At 47.5% G+C, this 18,680-nt stretch overlaps 1 protein-coding gene across 2 annotated transcripts in view; it reads right to left on the reverse strand.

The window, feature by feature from the left end:
• Positions 1-9,407, reverse strand: part of apbb3 (amyloid beta (A4) precursor protein-binding, family B, member 3) — a 57,410-nt gene extending 48,003 nt beyond the window's left edge. For both annotated transcript variants that reach the window (XM_052013815.1, XM_052013814.1), the window contains exon 1: positions 9,067-9,407. In XM_052013815.1, coding sequence (XP_051869775.1) covers positions 9,067-9,115 — 49 coding nt within the window. In that variant the 5' untranslated portion in view covers positions 9,116-9,407. The remainder of the gene's footprint in view (positions 1-9,066) is intronic.
• Positions 9,408-18,680: the final 9,273 nt, after the last annotated feature.

Consider the following 18,680-nt stretch of genomic DNA (forward strand, 5'->3'; position numbering starts at 1 on the left):
GTGCCCTCTAGTTCTTGACTCCCCAAACCAAGAACAAAGACTGTATGTGTTCACCCTATCAAAAGCAAAGTTATTCACTGTATCTCAGTACATGTGACAATAATAAACCTATTACCTTCATGATTTTATACACCTCTATAGATCACCCCTCAGTCTCCTACACGTGAAGGAATAAAGTCCCAACCTGCTCAACCTCTCCCTAGAACCCAGTCTCAACTCTGCATTGATCACAGTTAATGCTAACAAAATCAAGTATTCCATTTGACCCAACACGGATGATTAGGCACTATGGTCAGCACAAATAACTACAAGGAAATTTCTAATTAATCAATAACTCCCCTTCCTTTACAAAAATTGCAATTTCATGGAATAGCCAAGGGAACTGACTGCATACTTCAATATTAACACTGAGAAGATATTTGACAAATGATGCCTTCATTAATGTCAGCAGACCAAATCCAACCATGGAGCAGTGGGAAACACATTGCTCTGAACCTACACCTTTGTTTGTTCCTTCTCCTGTCCCATGTCCCACCCTGGTTCACATTGGATCATCACCTTTTTGTCCTCTACTCTCTCCAATCTTCCATCCAATCACAGACCTCCCTTGCTTTTTGTTGAGCCCTCCCTTCTCCCCACCATCCCTTCTCTGCATCGTGATATTCAGTTACCCCTAACTATTCCAGTTCTGACACAAAACCTTACCTCTGTTTCTCTCTCTCTCTCTTCCTCTCTCTACTGATACTGCCCAACCTTCTGAGCATTTCAAATGTCCTGCTGTATTTCAGCCATCTGTGTTACTTTTCTTTTGGAAGTATCCTGACTGGTTGCGTCACGGTCTGGTACGGCAATTCGGATGTGCAGGAACGCAAGAAGCTGCAGAGAGTAGTGGACTCTGCCCAATACATCACGGGCACATCCCTCCCCACCATCGGGAGTATCTACAGGAGGTGCTGCCTCAAGAAGGCAGCATCCATCATCAAAGATCCCCACCATCCGGGCCATGCCATCTTCTCACAGCTACCATCGGGCAGGAGGTACAGAAGCCTGAAGTCCCACACCACCAGGTTCAGGAACAGCTACTTCCCTTCAACCATTCGGTTCTTGAACCAACCGGCACAACCCTAATCACTACCTCAGTATAGCAACACTGTGACCACTTTGCACTACAAAGGACTTCTGCTTTTTGTTCTAATTGTGTTCTTTCTTGTATCCAGCCACTGTCTGTAAGGAGTTTGTACGTTCTCCCCATGACTGCAGGAATTTCCTCCGGGTGCTCCGGTTTCCTCCAACATTCCAAAGACGTACGGGTTATGAAGTTGTGGGCGTGCTATGTTGGCACCAGAAGTGTGGCGACACTTGTGGGCTGCCCCCAGAACACTCTATGCAAAAGGTGCATTTCACTGTGTGTTTCAATGTACACGTGACTAATAAAGATATCCTTTATGCTTTACGTGTGAATATTGTGTCTCTAATGCTCTGTGCCTGTGATGCTGCTGCAGGTAAGTTTTTCATTGCACCTGTGCACACACGGACTTGTGCAGATGAAAATAAACTTGATTAGACTTAAGTTTCAGAAAGACAAACCTTTCACCCTTCCACAATCACTGAACGTTCTGACAACACCATGCAGCCACTTTCTACTTCCAAGGTTTGAATCTAGAGTTTGCCTCGACACAATAACATAGCTGCACTTTAACAAGTGCTTTATGACGGCTTACCACGATGACCTTTCTTTCGTCCATTTGTGAGCCCACTGGTCCTGACAGGCACGCACACCAGCAACATCAGCACCATACACCCAGCGCAAGAATCAGGAGCATATCCAACCTGTCCCTACTGTGTAAATCTGGAGTTGTTGGTGGTACTTTGGATGGATACGAATAGGCCATTTGGCCCCTCATATCTGCTTCACCACACAGAAAGACCATGGCTTATCTTCTACCTCAGCTCCACTTTCCTGCACTGACCCCATAATCCCTTGATTCGCTTAACACACAAATCCATCAATCTCCGAATTGAGTATACTTGGTGACCAAAGACTTATTGCTCCTCTGGGTCATAGCGTCATAGAGCAAGGAAACAGGCCCTTTGGCCCAACTGGTCCATGCTGTGTTGCCCAGCGAGCTAGTCCCATCTGCCTGCGTTTGGCCCATAGCCCTCTAAACCTCTCCTATTCATGGACTTATCTAGACGGCTTTTAAATGACACTAATGTGTCCGCCTCGTACCACTATTTCTGGCAGCTCATTCCAAATACGCACCACCCTTTGCGTGAAGAAGCTGCCCCGATATCCCTTTTAAATCTCATGCCTGATCTTCAGCCTATGCCCTCTTATTTTTAGCACCTCCTCCCTGGGAAAAAGACTACGTCCTTTCACCCTGTCTATGCCCCTCATGGTCTCATACACCTCCATCAGGTCACCCCTCAATCTCCTACGTCCCAGGGAGTAAAGTCCTAGTCTACACAACCTCTCCTTGTGACTCAGGCAAGGAAATTCCTTCTCATCTCTGCTCTGCCAACCCCTTTATGGAGGCCACCTGCCCTAGTTCTAGACACCCCAGCCTGGGCAATCAATAACTCCACACCCACCCTTGAATACTTTTCCTACACCCCTTTTTAAAATGGAAAATAAATAGGTCTCTTGCAGAGTGGTGGGCGAGAGAAAGTGAGTTATCACAGAGATCACTGGATTAATGTGTATTAACCCCATCTCCCAGCACTTGGTCTACACCTGGGTGATTCAAGTGCGCATCTAGACGCCTCTTAAATGCCGTCAGCGACCCAGAAACCACTCCCTCAGGCAGTGCGTCCCAGTTACTCACCACCCTCTGGATAAAAAAGGTCCCCCTCTAAATCTCTTACCCTAAACCTATTAGAACATAGAACAGTACAGCACAGGAACAGGCCCTTCGGCCCACAATGTTAAGCCAAACTAATTAAACTAGTAATTAAAATGCCCAACTAATCACCAGGTTACACAGGGTCCATATCCCTCCATTCTCTGCACGTTCATGTGCCTAAGAGCCTCTTGAACACCTTTACTGTATCTGGCTTCACCACCACCCCCGGCAGCGCATTCCAGGCACCCACCACTCTCTGCATAAAAAAAACTTGCCCCACACATCTCCTTTGAACTTACCCCCTCTCACCTTAAATGCATGCCCTCTCGTATTTGATATTTAGACCCTGGGAAAAAGATACCGGCTGTCTATTCACCTCTGATATGGGGAGAAGCTCCCTGCAGTCTACCCTATCTATACCCCTCATCATTTTATATACCTCAATCACATCCCCTCTTAACCCCTTCCACTCCAGGGAGAACAGACCCTACCTCTCCAGCCTCTAGAGTTATCTACTGTTATTCCATTGGGGGAAAAAAAATGACTGTGTATTATTTAAGTGCATAGATTGGGAAGTGTTGATGGACAGAGATACTTTGGGGTCCTTGTACCACTGAAGACAAACATGCAGGTGTGCTGCTACTGGTTAAGGAAGCAAATGGTATGCTGGCCTCCTTAACAAGGGCAGCCAGTACAGGAGCAGGGATGTTTGGTTACAGTCATGCAGGGCTGTGCTGACACCACACCTGTACTGCGGTGCAGTTTTGGTCTTTTCCAGGAAGGGATCTACCTGCCATAGAGACAGGCACAGTAGTGTACTGGTTAGCGTAACGCTTTACAGCGCCAGAGATCTGGGTTCAATTCTGGCCGCTGTCTGTAAGGAGTTTGTACGTTCTCCCCATGACTGCCCTCCGGGTGCTCCGGTTTCCTCCCACATTCCAAAGACGTACGGGTTAGGAAGTTGTGGGCATGCTATGCTGGCGCCGGAAGCGTGGTGACACTTGTGGGCTGCCCCCAGAACACTCTACGCAAAAGATGCATTTCACTGTGTGTTTCGATGTACATGTGACTTAAAGATCTTGTCTTATCAAAGGTTCAACAGACCGATTCCCGATTGCCACCTGAGAAATGATTAGATCGACAGGGTTTGTATTCACTCCAGCTTAGAAGAACAAGAGAGGATCTCACTGAAACATACAACATTCTGACAGGGCTAGGCAGACTGGAAACGAGGCTATTTCCCCTGACTGGGGTGTCTAGAACAAGAGGTTACAGGGCAAGAGACTTTGGAACAAGGTGGAGAGAAGTTTCTTCACTGAATGTTCAGTGAACCTGTGGAACTGGGGCTAGCACTCAGGGCTGCAGAGGCCAAGATGTTGGATGTATTTTAGAAGGGGATAAACAGATTTCTATGTATAAAAGAATCAGATTTATTATCACCGACTTAGATGACGTGAAATTTGTTATTTTGTGGCAGCAGTACAGTGCAAAGGCAGAAAAGTTACCATTAAGCAGCAAGAGGTAATGAGAAAGAGCAAGAATAGAGCATTGAGAAAGATGATTAGACATAGAGTTATAGAGGATTACTGCACGGAAACAGGCCCATCAGCCCAACTCATCCGTGCTGACCAAGATGCCCATCTAAGCTCGTCCCATTTGCCCACGTTTGACCAATATCCCTCTAAACCTTTCCATCCATGTACCGGTCCACGTGTCTTTTAAATGTTATTGTTGTACCTGCCTCAAACACTTCCTCTGGCAGCTCATTCCATATACTGACCACCCTTTGCGTGAAAAAAATTACCCCTCAGATTCCTATTAAATTTTCCCCCTCTCACCTCAAAACTATGCCCTCTAGTTTTTGATTCCCTTTCTCCGGGAAAAGACTTGTGTGCATTCACCCTATCGATGCCCCTCAATGTTTTATACACCTCCCGTAACGGTGCGCACAAATGGTGCACAGTTGTGACTGATCCCAGAGAAACAAAGGACTGCAGATGCTGGAATCGAGACGAAAAACACGATGATGCTGGAGGAACTCAGCAGGCCAGGCAGCATCCGTGGAGAAAAGCAGGCAGTCAATGTTTCGGGTCAGGGCCCTTCTTCAGGATGGTCCCAGCCCTGACTATGACTGCTCCCTGCCTACCATGATGCCATTGTGTGATTAGAAGGCAGGCTCGAAGGGCTGAATGGCCTCCTCTTGTTTCTATGTAAAACTGTGCCATTTAGTCTATACTGTCTTTCTTTATTCTTCCTACAAAGGTCAATCACATCGTACTTAACTGGAATGCGGATGCTGCCTGGAATGCAGAGCATGCCTTATGAAAGCAGGATGAGGGAACTCAGCCTTTTCTCCTTGGAGCGACGGAGGATGAGGGGGGACCTGATACAGGTGTATAAGATGATGAGAGGCATTGATCGTGTGGATAGTCAGAGGCTTTTTCCCAGGGCTGAAATGGTTGCTACAAGAGGACGTAGGTTTAAGGTGCTGGGGAGTAGGTACAGAGGAGATATCAGGGGTAAGTTTTTTACTCAGAGAGTGGTGAGTGCATGGAATGGGCTGCCAGTAACGGTGGTGGAGGTGGATACGATAGGGTCTTTTAAGAAACTTTTGGATAGGTACAAGGAGCTGAGAAAAATAGATGGGTAAGCCTAGTAATCTCTAAGGTAGGGACTTGTTCAGCAGAGCTTTGTGGGCCAAAGGGCCTGAATTGTGCTGTAGGTTTTCTATGTTTCTATTAACTGCACCTGCCATGTATCAGCCCGCACCACCAGCATGTCCTCACCCATCAGAAAGACAGGACCCTCAGCATTAACACTAGACATATCAAAGTGCTTTAGTCTCCATCGTGGGATTTGAACTTGTGACATTTTGACTCTCGGCCACAGATGAAACTTTTCAACTAGTGTTTAACTCTTACATTGCAATGTCACAAGTAACAGTGAGTGCACAAGACTTGTTATGTTCTATTAGCCACTTGTGCAAGGAAAGCAAACTGTGAGGAGGATATAGAACACAGAACAGTACAGCACAATACAGGCCCTTCGGCCCACAATGTTGTGCTGACCTTTAGACCTCACCTAAGACTATCTAACCCTTTCCTCCCACATATCCCTCTATTTTAAATTCCTCCATATGCTTATCTAGCAATCTCTTGAATTTGACCAATGTACCTGCCTCCACCACCGCCCCAGGAAGCACATTCCATGCCCCAACCACTCTCTGGGTAAAAAAAACCTCCCTCTGATATCTCCCTTGAACTTCCCACCCATTACTTTAAAGCCATGCCCTCTTGTATTGAGCATTGGTGCCCTGGGAAAGAGGTGCAGGCTGTCCACTCTATCTACTCCTCTTAATATTTTGTGCACCTCTATCATATCTCCTCTCATCCTCCTTCTCTCCAAAGAGTAAAGCCCTAGCTCCCTTAGTCTCTCCTCATAATTTATCTACATCTCTCTGTAGCCTCCTGAAGTGGGCAGGTAACCCTAAACCTGGCAAATGGAGGACATGGGAAAACGGGGAACTATTTAATTTGGGAGGATAAATAAGAAAGCATAATATCTAACTGGTTCTATAGATTCTATATAATTAGAACCAGTATGATAATATCTAACTGGTTCTAATTTCTACAGATGTACAGTGGAGAGAATTCTGACCGGTTGCATCACCACCTGCTACAGAGGCTCCAATGTACAGGATCGCAAAAGGCTGCAGAGGGTTGTAGACTCAGCCAGCTCCATCACGGGCACAACCCTCCCCACCATCGAGGACATCTTCAAGAGGCAGTGCCTCAAGGCGGCAGCATCCATCACTAAAGACCCTCACCATCCAGGGCATGCCCTCTTCTCATTACTACCATCAGGGAGGAGGTACAGGAGCCTGAAGACCCACACTCAATGATTCAAGAACAGCTTCTTCCCCTCTGAACAGTCCATGAACATTACCTCGTTATTCCTTTTGTTTCTGCACTATTTATTTTTGTAATTTATAGTAAATCCTGTATCTTCGCACTGTACTACTGCCGCAAAACAATAAGTTTCAGGTCATACAAGTTAGTGATAATAAATCTGATTCCGATGAGAGACTGCAAAAGAATCTGGGAGTCCTGAGGCATAATTTGCACAAGTGTGCAGGTAATTAGGAAAGATAATAGATTGTTATTGCTTATTGAGGGGTGAACTGAATACAAATATGGGGAAATTATGGTTCAGTTACACAGAGCATTAATGAAATCACATCTGGAGCACTGTGGACAGTATTGGGTGCTTTATTTAAGGATGGTTGCTAAGGCATTGAAAGCAGTTCGGAGAAGGTTGATTAGACGAACACCTGAAATGGGTAAGATGTCTTGACAAGCTGTTGGGCTTGCATTCACTGGTGTTTAGAACAGCAAGTGGGCACTTGATTGAAACACTGAGGTGGTCTCCACAGGGCAGGTGTGGGGAGGATGTTTTCTCCTGTGGGAGAGTCTCAGATTAGGGGGTTACTGTTTAAAAAAATGAAAGGTCACCCTTTTAAGACAGAAGAGGCAAAATTTCAGGGATCACAAGTCTTTTGAACTCTCTTTGAGTCATACAGCATGGAAACAGGCCTTTCGGCCCAACATCCATGCTGACCAAGGTGTCCATCTAAGCTAGTCCCACTTGCCCGTGTTTGGCCCATATCCCTCCAAACTTTTCCTATCCATGTACCTGTCCAAATGTATTTCAAATGTCATCGTTGTACCTGCCTCTACCACTTCCTCTGGCAGCTCGTTCCCTATACCCACCATCCTCTGTGTGAAGAACTCCCCTCAGGTCTCTACAAATTGTTACCCTCTCATCTGAAATCTATGCCCTCTGGTTTTTGGTTCCCTTTCCCTGGGAACAAGACTGTGTGCATTCACCTTGTCTCTTCCTCAGAGGGCAGTGGAAGCAGAATCTTTGTCTTTTCGCAAGAATGATCCCGGGAATGAAAGGCTTTAACATACGAGGAGCGTTTGATGCCTCTGGGCCTGTACTCGATGGAGTGCAGAATGATGAGGGGGGGATCTCATTGAAACCTACTGCATACTGCAAGCCCTGGATAGAGTGGACGTGGAGGGGATGTTTCCATCAGTGGAGAGTCCAGCATCCGAGGGCACAGCCTCAGAATAAAGGGACATCCCTTTAGAACTGAGATGAGGAGGAATTTCTTCAGCCAGAGGGTGGTCAATCTGTGGAATTCATTGCCACAGACGGCTGTGGAGGCCAAGTCATTGGGTGTACTTAAGGCAGAGATTGATAGGTTCTGGATTGGTAAGGGGGGGGGGGGGGGGGTTATGGGTTCCAGGGAGAAGGCAGGAGAATGGGCTTTAAGAGAAAAATCAGCCATGATTGAATGGCAGAGGAGACTCGATGGGCCGAACAGTGTAATTCTGTTCCTACATCTTATGGTCTTTGAACACATTTAAGGCAGGGGGAGATAGATTCTCGATAAAGTTTACCAGGGGTAGACGGGGTTGCAGAGCAAGGTTACAATCAGCTACAGTCTGATTAAATTGTAGAACAGGCTCAAGGGGGCAAGTACCTTACTCCTGCTCCTAAATCGGAAATAGGATGGGACCACTCAGCCCATCAAACCCTGCCTGACCAGTAGCCTGGCTCCATCTATATATGATGGTAGACCCCCCCCCCCCCCGGGGGTCTCACTGGACTGCTGACCAATTGACCGTCTGCATCTTTTTTGGGGGCGGAGAGAATCCCAGATTCCCCATCCCCTGTAGCTGATCCCACCCCAACCCCAAAACAGCCTGCCCCTAATTTTAAGACACAGCCCTTGATCTGGACCAGGGCCAATTGCCTCTCCCTCCTGAGACCCCAACAATCCGAGGGCTCCTCGAATCTTCAGACCTCGGCGGTGCAACCCAGTGTCAACTTAACCCTTTCCACGCCGGGCCCTTGGGGGAGGGAGCTGGTTCAAGCTTGGGATCTCGCCGCTTCTCAGCCTGCACGTTGGCTCTCCCGGCGCTTGGAGGGTTAACTAGCTGCCGTCACAGCCGAGTCTCTCTCCAGGTCCTGATCCTAATTGGACTCTTTCCCCTCCGGGGATGGATTGATTGCAAATGGTGCTGGGCTTGGGGGGGAGGAAGGGGCTTTGTTGCATACCACATTTCTACAAACAACCCCACATAAAGCATGCACAGTCCCTGACGTTTTAACCCACACGGCGCATCCCCTGGGGGGGGTGGGGATTTTAACCCACCGTCACAGTTGACAATGATGATGGCTAGCATGTAGTCCTTGCCCAGCATGGCTCCTTGCGAGGAGGGGTCGCTGTCTCTTCCATAAACAAGGGGGTCCCGGTTAATCCCGAGCACCGCCAGCCCTTGCAAACCACACCGCTTGTACTGAAGGCTCTCTAGCCCTGCATCAACAGCTTGGATCCCACTGCACTGGCTCTCAGCACTTGAAGCCGGAGAGATGCGGTGCCCAAAAATTGCAACCAAATGAGAGCTTTGCAAAACATTAACTCCTTCGGCGCAGTTTAATAATATGGCAACAGGCCGGGGGAGCTGTGGAACAATGTGATTCGCTCTCTCTCGGGAAAACTAATCCAATCGCTGGTTTATCAGATGCCCGGATTTGTTGTTAACCCTTTCACAGCCCAGAGTGTGAGAGAGGGAAGGTTCGCGTTTCTATACCCACTCCAGAAGGACCCAACTCCACAGGCAAGAAGGAAAAATCTTTTTAAAAAATCTGCACTCGGTGGATATCTGAATGTTGGAAGTACCTAGCAGGTCGGGGAGCTACTGTGGGGGGAGAGAGAGGGAGGGGGAGGTATGTTTCAGGACTCTTCAGAACAGGAAAAGAGAGAAATCGGTTTGAAAAACTTTGTTTTGCATGCCATCCATACAGATCAATTCATACACAGTGCATTGGGGTAGTACAAGGGAAAACAATAACAGAATGCAGAATAAAGTGTTACAGTTACAGAGAAAGTGCAGTGCAGGCAGACAATAAGGTGCATGGGTCACCTAGATAGAATAGGCAGTAAGATGCTGCCAGGTGCAGCCACGTGTAAAGTGACGGGAAATATGTGTACAGCAGGTTCCCACAAATGGCATAATGGGAGTGACCAGACTCTCTGCTTCTTGCTGGACAATCTCCTCCAATGGCTTATAGAGAAGTCCGTCAATTTGGCTCAGACGTGAATGGATGCTGGGTACACCACCACTTGGTCCTCATCTCCATGAGCTGGCTGCAGTGCTATAGTGGTCAAAGTCAACATCGAGTTTATTGTCACATGCACAAGTACATGTGTGCACGGGTGCAGTGAAAAACTTACTTGCAGCAGCATCACAGGCACACAGCATCAGATAAGCAGCATTCACAAGAAAAACAAAAATTAAACATAAATTTTATACAATTTTTACAAGAAAGAACACAATTAGAACAAAAAAAAGTCCATTTTAGTGCAAAGTGATCATAGTGTTGACTTCAGGCTTCTGTACCTCCCGCCTGATGGGAGCTGTGAGAAGATGGCACGGCCCGGATGGTGGGGATCTTTGATGATGGGTGTTGCCTTCTTGAGGCAGCACCTCCTCTAGATACTCCCGATGGTGGGGAGGGTATTAGTATTGGTTTATTATTGTCACTTGTACCAAGGTACAGTGAAAAACTTGTCTTGCATACCGATCGTACAGGTCAATTCATTACACAGTGCTGTTACATTGGGTTAGTACAGAGTGCATTGATGTAGTACAGGTAAAAACAATAACAGTACAGAGTAAAGTGTCACAGCTACAGAGAAAGTGCAGTGCAATAAGGTGCAAGGTCACAACAAGGTAGATCATGAGGTCAGAGTCCATCTCATCATATAAGGGAACCGTTCAATAGTCTTATCACAGATGGGTAGAAGCTGTCCTTAAGTCTGGTGGGACGTGCCCTCAGGCTCCTGTATCTTCTACCCGATGGAAGAGGAGAGAAGAGAGAATGTCCCGGGTGGGTGGGGTCTATGATTATGCTGGCTGCTTCACCAAGGCAACGAGAGGTAAAGACAGAGTCCAAGGAGGGGAGGCTGGTGTCCGTGATGCGCTGGGCTGTGTCCACAACTCTCTGCAGTTTCTTGCGGGAACGTAGTTTGGGGTTTAAAATGGGTGGCGCAGACTCGTTGGGCCGAAAGGGCCTGTTACCACACTGTAAATAAATTTTTTTTAAAAATCGCTAGATTAATAATACAGATTAACAATCTCCAGAAAGGTGACCTGGAGACAATAAATTCAAGTACGCAATGTGGCTACAAGAGCAGGTCAGAGGCTGGGAATCCTGTGGTGAGTAACTCCCTTCGTAACTCCCCAAAGCCTGTCCACCATCTACAAGGCTCAGGTCAGGAGTGTGACGACACACTCTCCACTTGCCTGGGTGAGTACGGCTTCGACAACACTCAAGGAGCTCGACACCACACAGAACACAGCAGCCCGCTTGATAGACCCCCCCCACCCCCATCCACCACCAGTCACTCACTCCGCCACCGACACACAGGAGCAGCAGTGTGTACCACCTACAGGATGCACTGCAGCAACACCTCAAACAGCACCTTCCAAACCCACCACCTCTACCAGCTAGAAGGACAAGGGCAGCAGAGCGCAGGGACCACCACCCCGTGGAAGTTGCCCTCCGAGCCACACACCATCCCAACTTGGAAATATATCGTCGTTCCTTCACCGTCGCTGGGTCAAAACCCTGGAACTCCCTCCCCTACCAGCACTGTGGGCACACCCACACCTCAAGGACGGCAGCAGTTCAAGAAGGCAGCTCACCACCACCTTCTCAAGGGCAACTGGGGATGGGCGATTAAATGCTGGCTCAGCCTGTGAAGCCCACATTCCCTGAAGGAATGAAAAAAGTCCCACCACATCAACTGGCGAATTTAATTTCAGTTTGTCAAATATATTAAGGAATTACTTTAAAAGGAAGTTAATCCCAATGGGGATGAGAATGATCAGGCTTTCTTCTTGTTGAAACATCCATTGGTTTACTGAAACCTTTTCAGAAGGAGATCTGCCTTCATACTTGTCCTGGGTTATATGTGACCTAAACCCACAACAACGCCATTGACTCTGAACTGCCCATCGAATTGACCAGGTCAGTGACATCATCATCAGGTTGCTATAGTTAGTCAAAACACATTCATGCTGACCAGGATGCCCATCTAAGCTCATCCCATTTTCTCGCATATGGCCCCTATCCCTCTGAGCCTTTCCTATCCATGTTCTGGTCGCCTCACTATAGGAATGGTGTGGAAGCCTCAGGGAGGGTGCAGAGGAGATTTACCAGGATGTTGCCTGGATTGGAGAGCATGTCTTATGATGACAGGTTGAGTGAGCTCGGGCTTTTCTCTTTGGAGAGAAGGAGGATGAGAGGTGACTTGATAGAGGTGTACAAGATAAGATGAGATATCTTTATTAGTAACATGTACATCAAAACACAAAGTGAAATGCATCTTTTTGCATTAAGAATGTGCTGGGGGCAGCCCGCAAGTGTCGCCACGCTTCCGGCGCCAACATAGCATGCCCACAGCTCCTAACCTGTACGTCTTTATTTCGAATGTGGGAGGAAACCGGAGCACCCGGAGGAAACCCACGCAGACACGGGGAGAATGTACAAACTCCTTACAGACAGCAGTGGAATCGAACCCGGGTCGCTGGCGCTGTAATAGCGTTACGCTAACCGCTACACTACCTTGCTGCCATAGATCGAGTGGACAGTCAGAGACTTTTTCCCAGGGCGACAATGGCTAACACGAGGGAGCATAATTTTAAGGTGATTGGAGGAAGGTATAAGGGGGATGTCAGGGGTAAGTTTTTTACACAGAGAGTGGTAGGTGCGTGGAACGCACTGCCGGCAGAGGTTGTGGAGGCAGATACGTTAGGCACATTTAAGAGACTCTTAGATAGACACATGAATGATAGAGAAATGGAGGGCTATGTGGGAGGGAAGGGTTAGACAGATCTTAGAGCAGGATAAAATGTCGGCACAACATTGTGGGCTGAAGGGCCTGTACTGTGCTGTAATGTTCTATGTATCTGTCCAAGTGTCTTTGTGGCAAAGGTGAAAAGTGGAATTTCATTGAAAAAAATCCCTTCCCCACCTTTGAATATTCCAAAGTGTTTTCCAGCCGCTGACAATTGTTGCAATGTAGGAAACACGGCAGTCTATTATCACACAGCAGCCTCCCACAAACAAGGACGTTGGTGAGACCACACTTAAGTACTGTGTACAGTTCTGGTCGCCCAGTGTAGGAAGGATGTCGTCAAGCTGGAAAGGGTACGGAAAAGATTCATCAGGATGTATTGATCAGGCATGGTAGCATAGTGGTTAGCATAATGCTTTGCAGCGCCAGCAACCCGGGTTCAAATCCGGCCACTGTCTGTAAGTAGTTTGTACATTCTCGCCGTGTCTGCGTGGGTTTCCTCCGGGTGCTCTGGTTTCCTCCCACATTCTAAAGACATACAGGTTAGGAAGTTGTGGGCATGCTATGTTGGCGCCAGAAGCGTGGCGACACTTGCGGGCTGCCCCAGAACACAACGCAAAAGATGTATTTCACTGTGTGTTTTGATGTACATGTGATTAATAAAGATCTTATCTTATCTTATGTTACCAGGACTGGAGGGCTTGAGTTATAAGGATAGGCTGGGACTGTTTTCCCTGGAGTGAAGGAGGCTCAGGGGTGACCTGATTGAGGTTTATAAAATCATGTGGGGCAGAGATAAGGTGGGTGGTCACAGTCTTTTCCCCAGGGTAGGGGAGTCTAAAACTATAGGTTTAAGGTGAGAGGGGAAAGACTTAGGGGACCTGAGGGGCAAGTTTTTCACACAGAGGGTGGGGGTATATGCAACAAGCTGCCAGAAACAGTAGTAGAGACAGGTACAATAACAATGTTTAAAAGACATTTGGATAAGTCCATGGATAGGAAAGGTTTGGAGGGATATGGGTCAAACGCAGGCAAATGAAATTAGCTTAGCTAGGCACCTTGGTAGGCCTGGACAAGATGGGCCGAAGGGCTTGCTTCCAAGCTGTACTACTCTATAACTCTGTGACAAACAGAATTGAGGCAAATGACCAACCCCTGTGTTGGAGATGTTGGTGAAGGGATAAACATTGGCCACATGGTTCAGGGTAATTTCCCCCAAAACCGAGACCTGTTACATCCTACTGAGAGGTGAGAGGAGGGTCTTGGTTAATGTGCCCTGGTAAAAGACAGGACCGTAGCAGTGAGGTGCTCCTGTAGCATTGCACGGAGGAGACGCAGCCTGGATGTAAATTCCTGAGCTGGACTGCAACTAACTGAGAGATATGGGGGGCTGTGGACGTTGACGAGGAGCGCACCTCCCTCGTAACCGACCCAGCGTTAGCTGTGTGATACCAATGCAGGATCTACTGTGTGTTGGACATTGAGTTTTCCATCCCCACTCCCTTCCCATGGTTTTGTTCCCCTTTCCCCTCCCCATCTCTTCTTCCAATCCCGCTCTGGTCCTCCCATTTTCTGTCCCCCTTCCCCTCCCGGTTCTATCCACTCACTGCACACCTACACACACACACACACACACACACACACACACACACACTTCACCCACAGGTCCCCCCTTCCCTTTCTGGCTCCATCTGCCATACGCCTCTCCCCTAATGGTTCCCAGTCTCACCTCCTATCAGAGTCCAGCACTGGGAGCCCTCTGTGTTCCTGCTTCTCTCCCTCCAGCGGCTGTCTCCACCTTCACCCTCCCCTCCCGCCCACCTCAGTCCATCTGCCTCTCATTCCTCTCTCTCTCTCTGTCTGGCTTCACCTATCATCCACTTGCCACTGTCTCCCAACTCCAACCCCCGCTCCCCTCCCCTCCCTGCCTGTCATCTTACACCCTCCTCAATCCGCCAATCACCTCGGACTCCTGTCTCACCACTCCCCTCTCCTCTCTATACCAGCCGTCTCCCCTCTCCGCTCTCAGTCCTGATGCAGGGTTTCGACCGGAAACTTCGACAGTTCCTCTCCCCCCACAGATGCTGCTCGACCCGCTGAGTTCCTCCAGCAGATTGTTTGCTGCTATTGTGTGTGAAATGGGGGCTCAATCCTGACCTACCAAACAACGATACTTTCTAAGTTTCTCCTCTGTGGAAAAATTTTTGCAATCTTGATTTTGCTTTGGCCTGCTTCGTGAGACTCAGATTACTGTTTTACTGGCAGGGAGTCAGTTTATTCATAATCAAAATGCTTATTGCTGCTGTGAAATGTTGTTCACAGAACTGTGTCCTATTCAATTGACCCCATGGAAGAGGATTTATCTATTCATCAACTGGGTATAGACATCACGACAGAGCCAGCCCATTCTTAACTGCCTTTGAGGAACTGGTGGGGATCTCAGCCAATAAGTACTGCTGTTTGTGGGAGTTTAATAAGACCATAAGATATAGGTGCAGAATTAGGCCATTCAGCCCATCAAGTCTGTTCTGCCATTCAATCGTGATGGATGTTTTTCAACCCTTAACCCCCTTACCAATCAAGAACCTGTCAATCTCTGCCTTAAATACACCCAATGGCTTGGCCTCCAAGGCCATCTGTGGCAATGAATTCCACAGGTTCACCACCCCCTGGCTGAAGAAATTCCTCCTCGTCTCACTTCTAAAGGGACGTCCCTTTACTCTGAGTCTGTGCCCTTGGATTCCAGACTCTCCTGCTGATGAAAAAATAGAACATAGAACAGTACAGCACAAGAACAGGCCCTCCGGCTCACAAACTAATTAAGCTGACACCTAATTAAACTCATCCCTTCTGCCTGCACATGATCTATATCCCTCCATTCTCTGCACATTCATGGCCTACCTAAGAGCCTCTTGAACCTCTCTATCGTATCTGCCTCCACCACCACCCCTGGCAGCACATGTTTGTCCAACCTCTCCTTATAGCACATGCTCTCTAATCCAGGCAGCATCTTGGTAAACCTCTTCTGCACCCTCTCCAAAGCCTCCACATCCTTCCTGTAATGGGGCGACCAGAATTGAATGCAGTACTCCAGATGCAGCCTAAACAGAGTTTTATAAAGCTGCAACATAACTTCCTGACTCTTGGACTCAGTGCCTCGACCAATAAAGACAAGCATGCCATACGCCTTCCTTACCGCCCCTATCAACTTGTGCAGCCAGTTTCAGGGAGCTATGGACTTGGACCCCAAGACCCTTCTGTACATCGACGCTGTTGAGGGTCCTGCCATTAACTATGTACTGTCCCTTTACATTTGATCTCCCAAAGTGCAAATATTGGACAAAAATTAACTCCCACGATCCCTATATTGCAATAGTGAAGACAGTTCATTATAAAGTACTGTGGGACGTTGTGAGGTGGTGAAAGGCACTATAGAAATTCATAACTTCCTTTTTCTGTCATGGAGTGATGTGAACTGTGTGGGCAGTGAAGCTGAAGGCAGGGTCTGTTGATACTGAAGAGGGGATGGAGTCATGGAATCATAGAGTGATACAGCATGGAAGCAGACCCTTCAGCCCAACTCGTCCCTGCTGTCCAAGATGTCTATCTGAGCTAAGCAAATAAGACTAGCTTTGGTGAGAATCTTGATCGGCATGGACCAGTTGGGCTGAAGGGCGCATGTCCATGCTATATGTCTCCAAGCAGTCTTGAGTGCTCCAATGCTTTTTTGGAGCACAAGTCTGCCAAAACCATTCACTTAGGGTGTGGGATTAAAACCCCCTTGTTATTCTCGTGATAGAACTTTATGGTACAGAACGAACCCATTTGTTCTATGTCAGATAATCTCAGAGAGGTCATCGACCTGAGGTATCAAGTGGAACATGAACTAACAAGCACTTTTGAAAATATATTTAAATATATAATCAATTTGCAAAATTGTAGGTTAACGCCAATAAAACCAGCAAATGGTTCAGTATAATTTTAAGAGACATGAGACACTGCAGATGCTGGAAATCTGGAGCAACACACAAAAGCTGGAGGAACTCAGCGGGTCGAACAGCACCTGTGGTGCATAACTGGTGAATGGTGATTCATCTAGTCCAGACAAAGAGTCTCAACCCAAAACGTTGCCTGTCCATTTCCCACCACAGATGCTGCCTGACCCGCTGAGTTCCTCCAGCGCTTTTAATTTTAACGTCAGTGATTGAAGTATAGCAACGGAGTATTTGTGACTCAGAAGGAGGACTTTCAGCCCATCGTGTCTGAGGCAGTTGGAAAAGAGCTCCCGAGCCTAACCCCACATGGTTCCCACCAGTGGGAGAGTCACAAACAAGGGGTGGGTCATTTAAAACTGAGGTGTGTGGAAATGTCTTCTCTCAGCTGGTGGTGAATCTCTGGAACTCTCTGTTCCCGAGGGTGGTGGAGGCTAGATCATGAGATATGTTTAAGGTGGAGATAGATAAATATTTGAAAGATCGAGGGATTGAGGGTTATGGGGAACTGCCACAGAAGAGGAGTTGAGGCCAGCATAGATCAGCCATGATCATGTTGAATGGTGGGGCAGGATTGAGGGGCCGAGTTGCCTACTCCTGCTCCTCTGTTCTTGTGTTTTGTGTTCTTGTTCCCCAGCAGTGGAGGCAGAGCCTCTCGCAACATCTAGACACCCACCCGAATGACCAGGGCATAAGGCGGCAATGGAGCTAATGCTGGTAAATGGGATTAGTGAAGGTTGGCATGGATAGGATGGGCCGAAGGGCTGTACAATGCTGGAAAGGTGGGCGGGGAGTAGAAATCTGGAACCTCACCCCAACAAATGTTGAGGTTGGTCTCAAAAGAAAAATTTATAACTGATTATGTTCAATGTTTGTCAAAGAATATTGTTGGGGCAAAGCAGGTAGATCGATTCAAAATATGGATCTAACCCTGCGGTGGAATAATCCCAAGGGTCGGAGTGGTCTTTGCAGGATCCTCAGCAACTTTCTGTGTCAATTGTGTAAGGTGAGAAGTTACATCAGTCTACCATGGACTGACAGAAATTGGATATGTCGTTGCAAAATCTCAGAGGACCTATCCTGGGCCCAGCACATAGGTGCAACCATGAAGAAGGCACGCCAGCATCTCTACTTTCTGAGAAGTTTAAGGAGGTTCGGCACATCATCAAACACTCTCATAAACTTCTACAGATGTACAGTGGAAAGCATTCTGACTGGTTGCATCATGGCCTGGAGTAGGAACTCTAATGCACAGGATCGCAAGAGGCTACAGTAAGTGGTGGGACTCAGCCAGTTCCATCAGGGGTACAGCTCTCCCCACCATCGAGCGACGATGTCTCAGGAAGGCGACATCCATCATCTGAGACCCCCACCATCCGGGCCGCGCCCTCTTCTCGATGCTGCCATCAGGCAGGAGGTACAGGAACCTGAAGACCCACACCTCAAGGTTCAACAACAGCTTCTTCCCCTCCGCCTTCAGATTTCTGAATGGTCCAGGAACCCATGAACACCACCTCGTTATTCCTTTTATTTGCACTATTTATTTATTTTTGTAATTTATAGTAATTTTCTGTCTTTGCACTGTACTGCTGCCGCAAAACAACAAATTTCACATCATATAAGTCAGTGATAATAAACCTAATTCTGATTCTAGACCAGAAAAATCCTACCACTACCTTGGTCTATATTTTTTTCTCAACTTGCACTAGTGTTGTCATGTTTATTTTGTCGTGTAAGTTATGTATAATTTCAATTTATGTTAACTTATCTTTGTAATATGCCGTGCTGCTGCTGGAAAAAGCTAATTTTCATGGCATTTATACCCTGGGTATGTGTGCCTCTGACAATAAACATGAACTTGGCTGGTGCTATCTTGTGACCTGTGTTCCATCCAGATAATGTTGCAGCCAT

Source organism: Pristis pectinata, chromosome 4 (genome assembly GCF_009764475.1).
Source record: "Pristis pectinata isolate sPriPec2 chromosome 4, sPriPec2.1.pri, whole genome shotgun sequence".
NCBI classification, from domain to species: Eukaryota; Metazoa; Chordata; class Chondrichthyes; order Rhinopristiformes; family Pristidae; genus Pristis; species Pristis pectinata.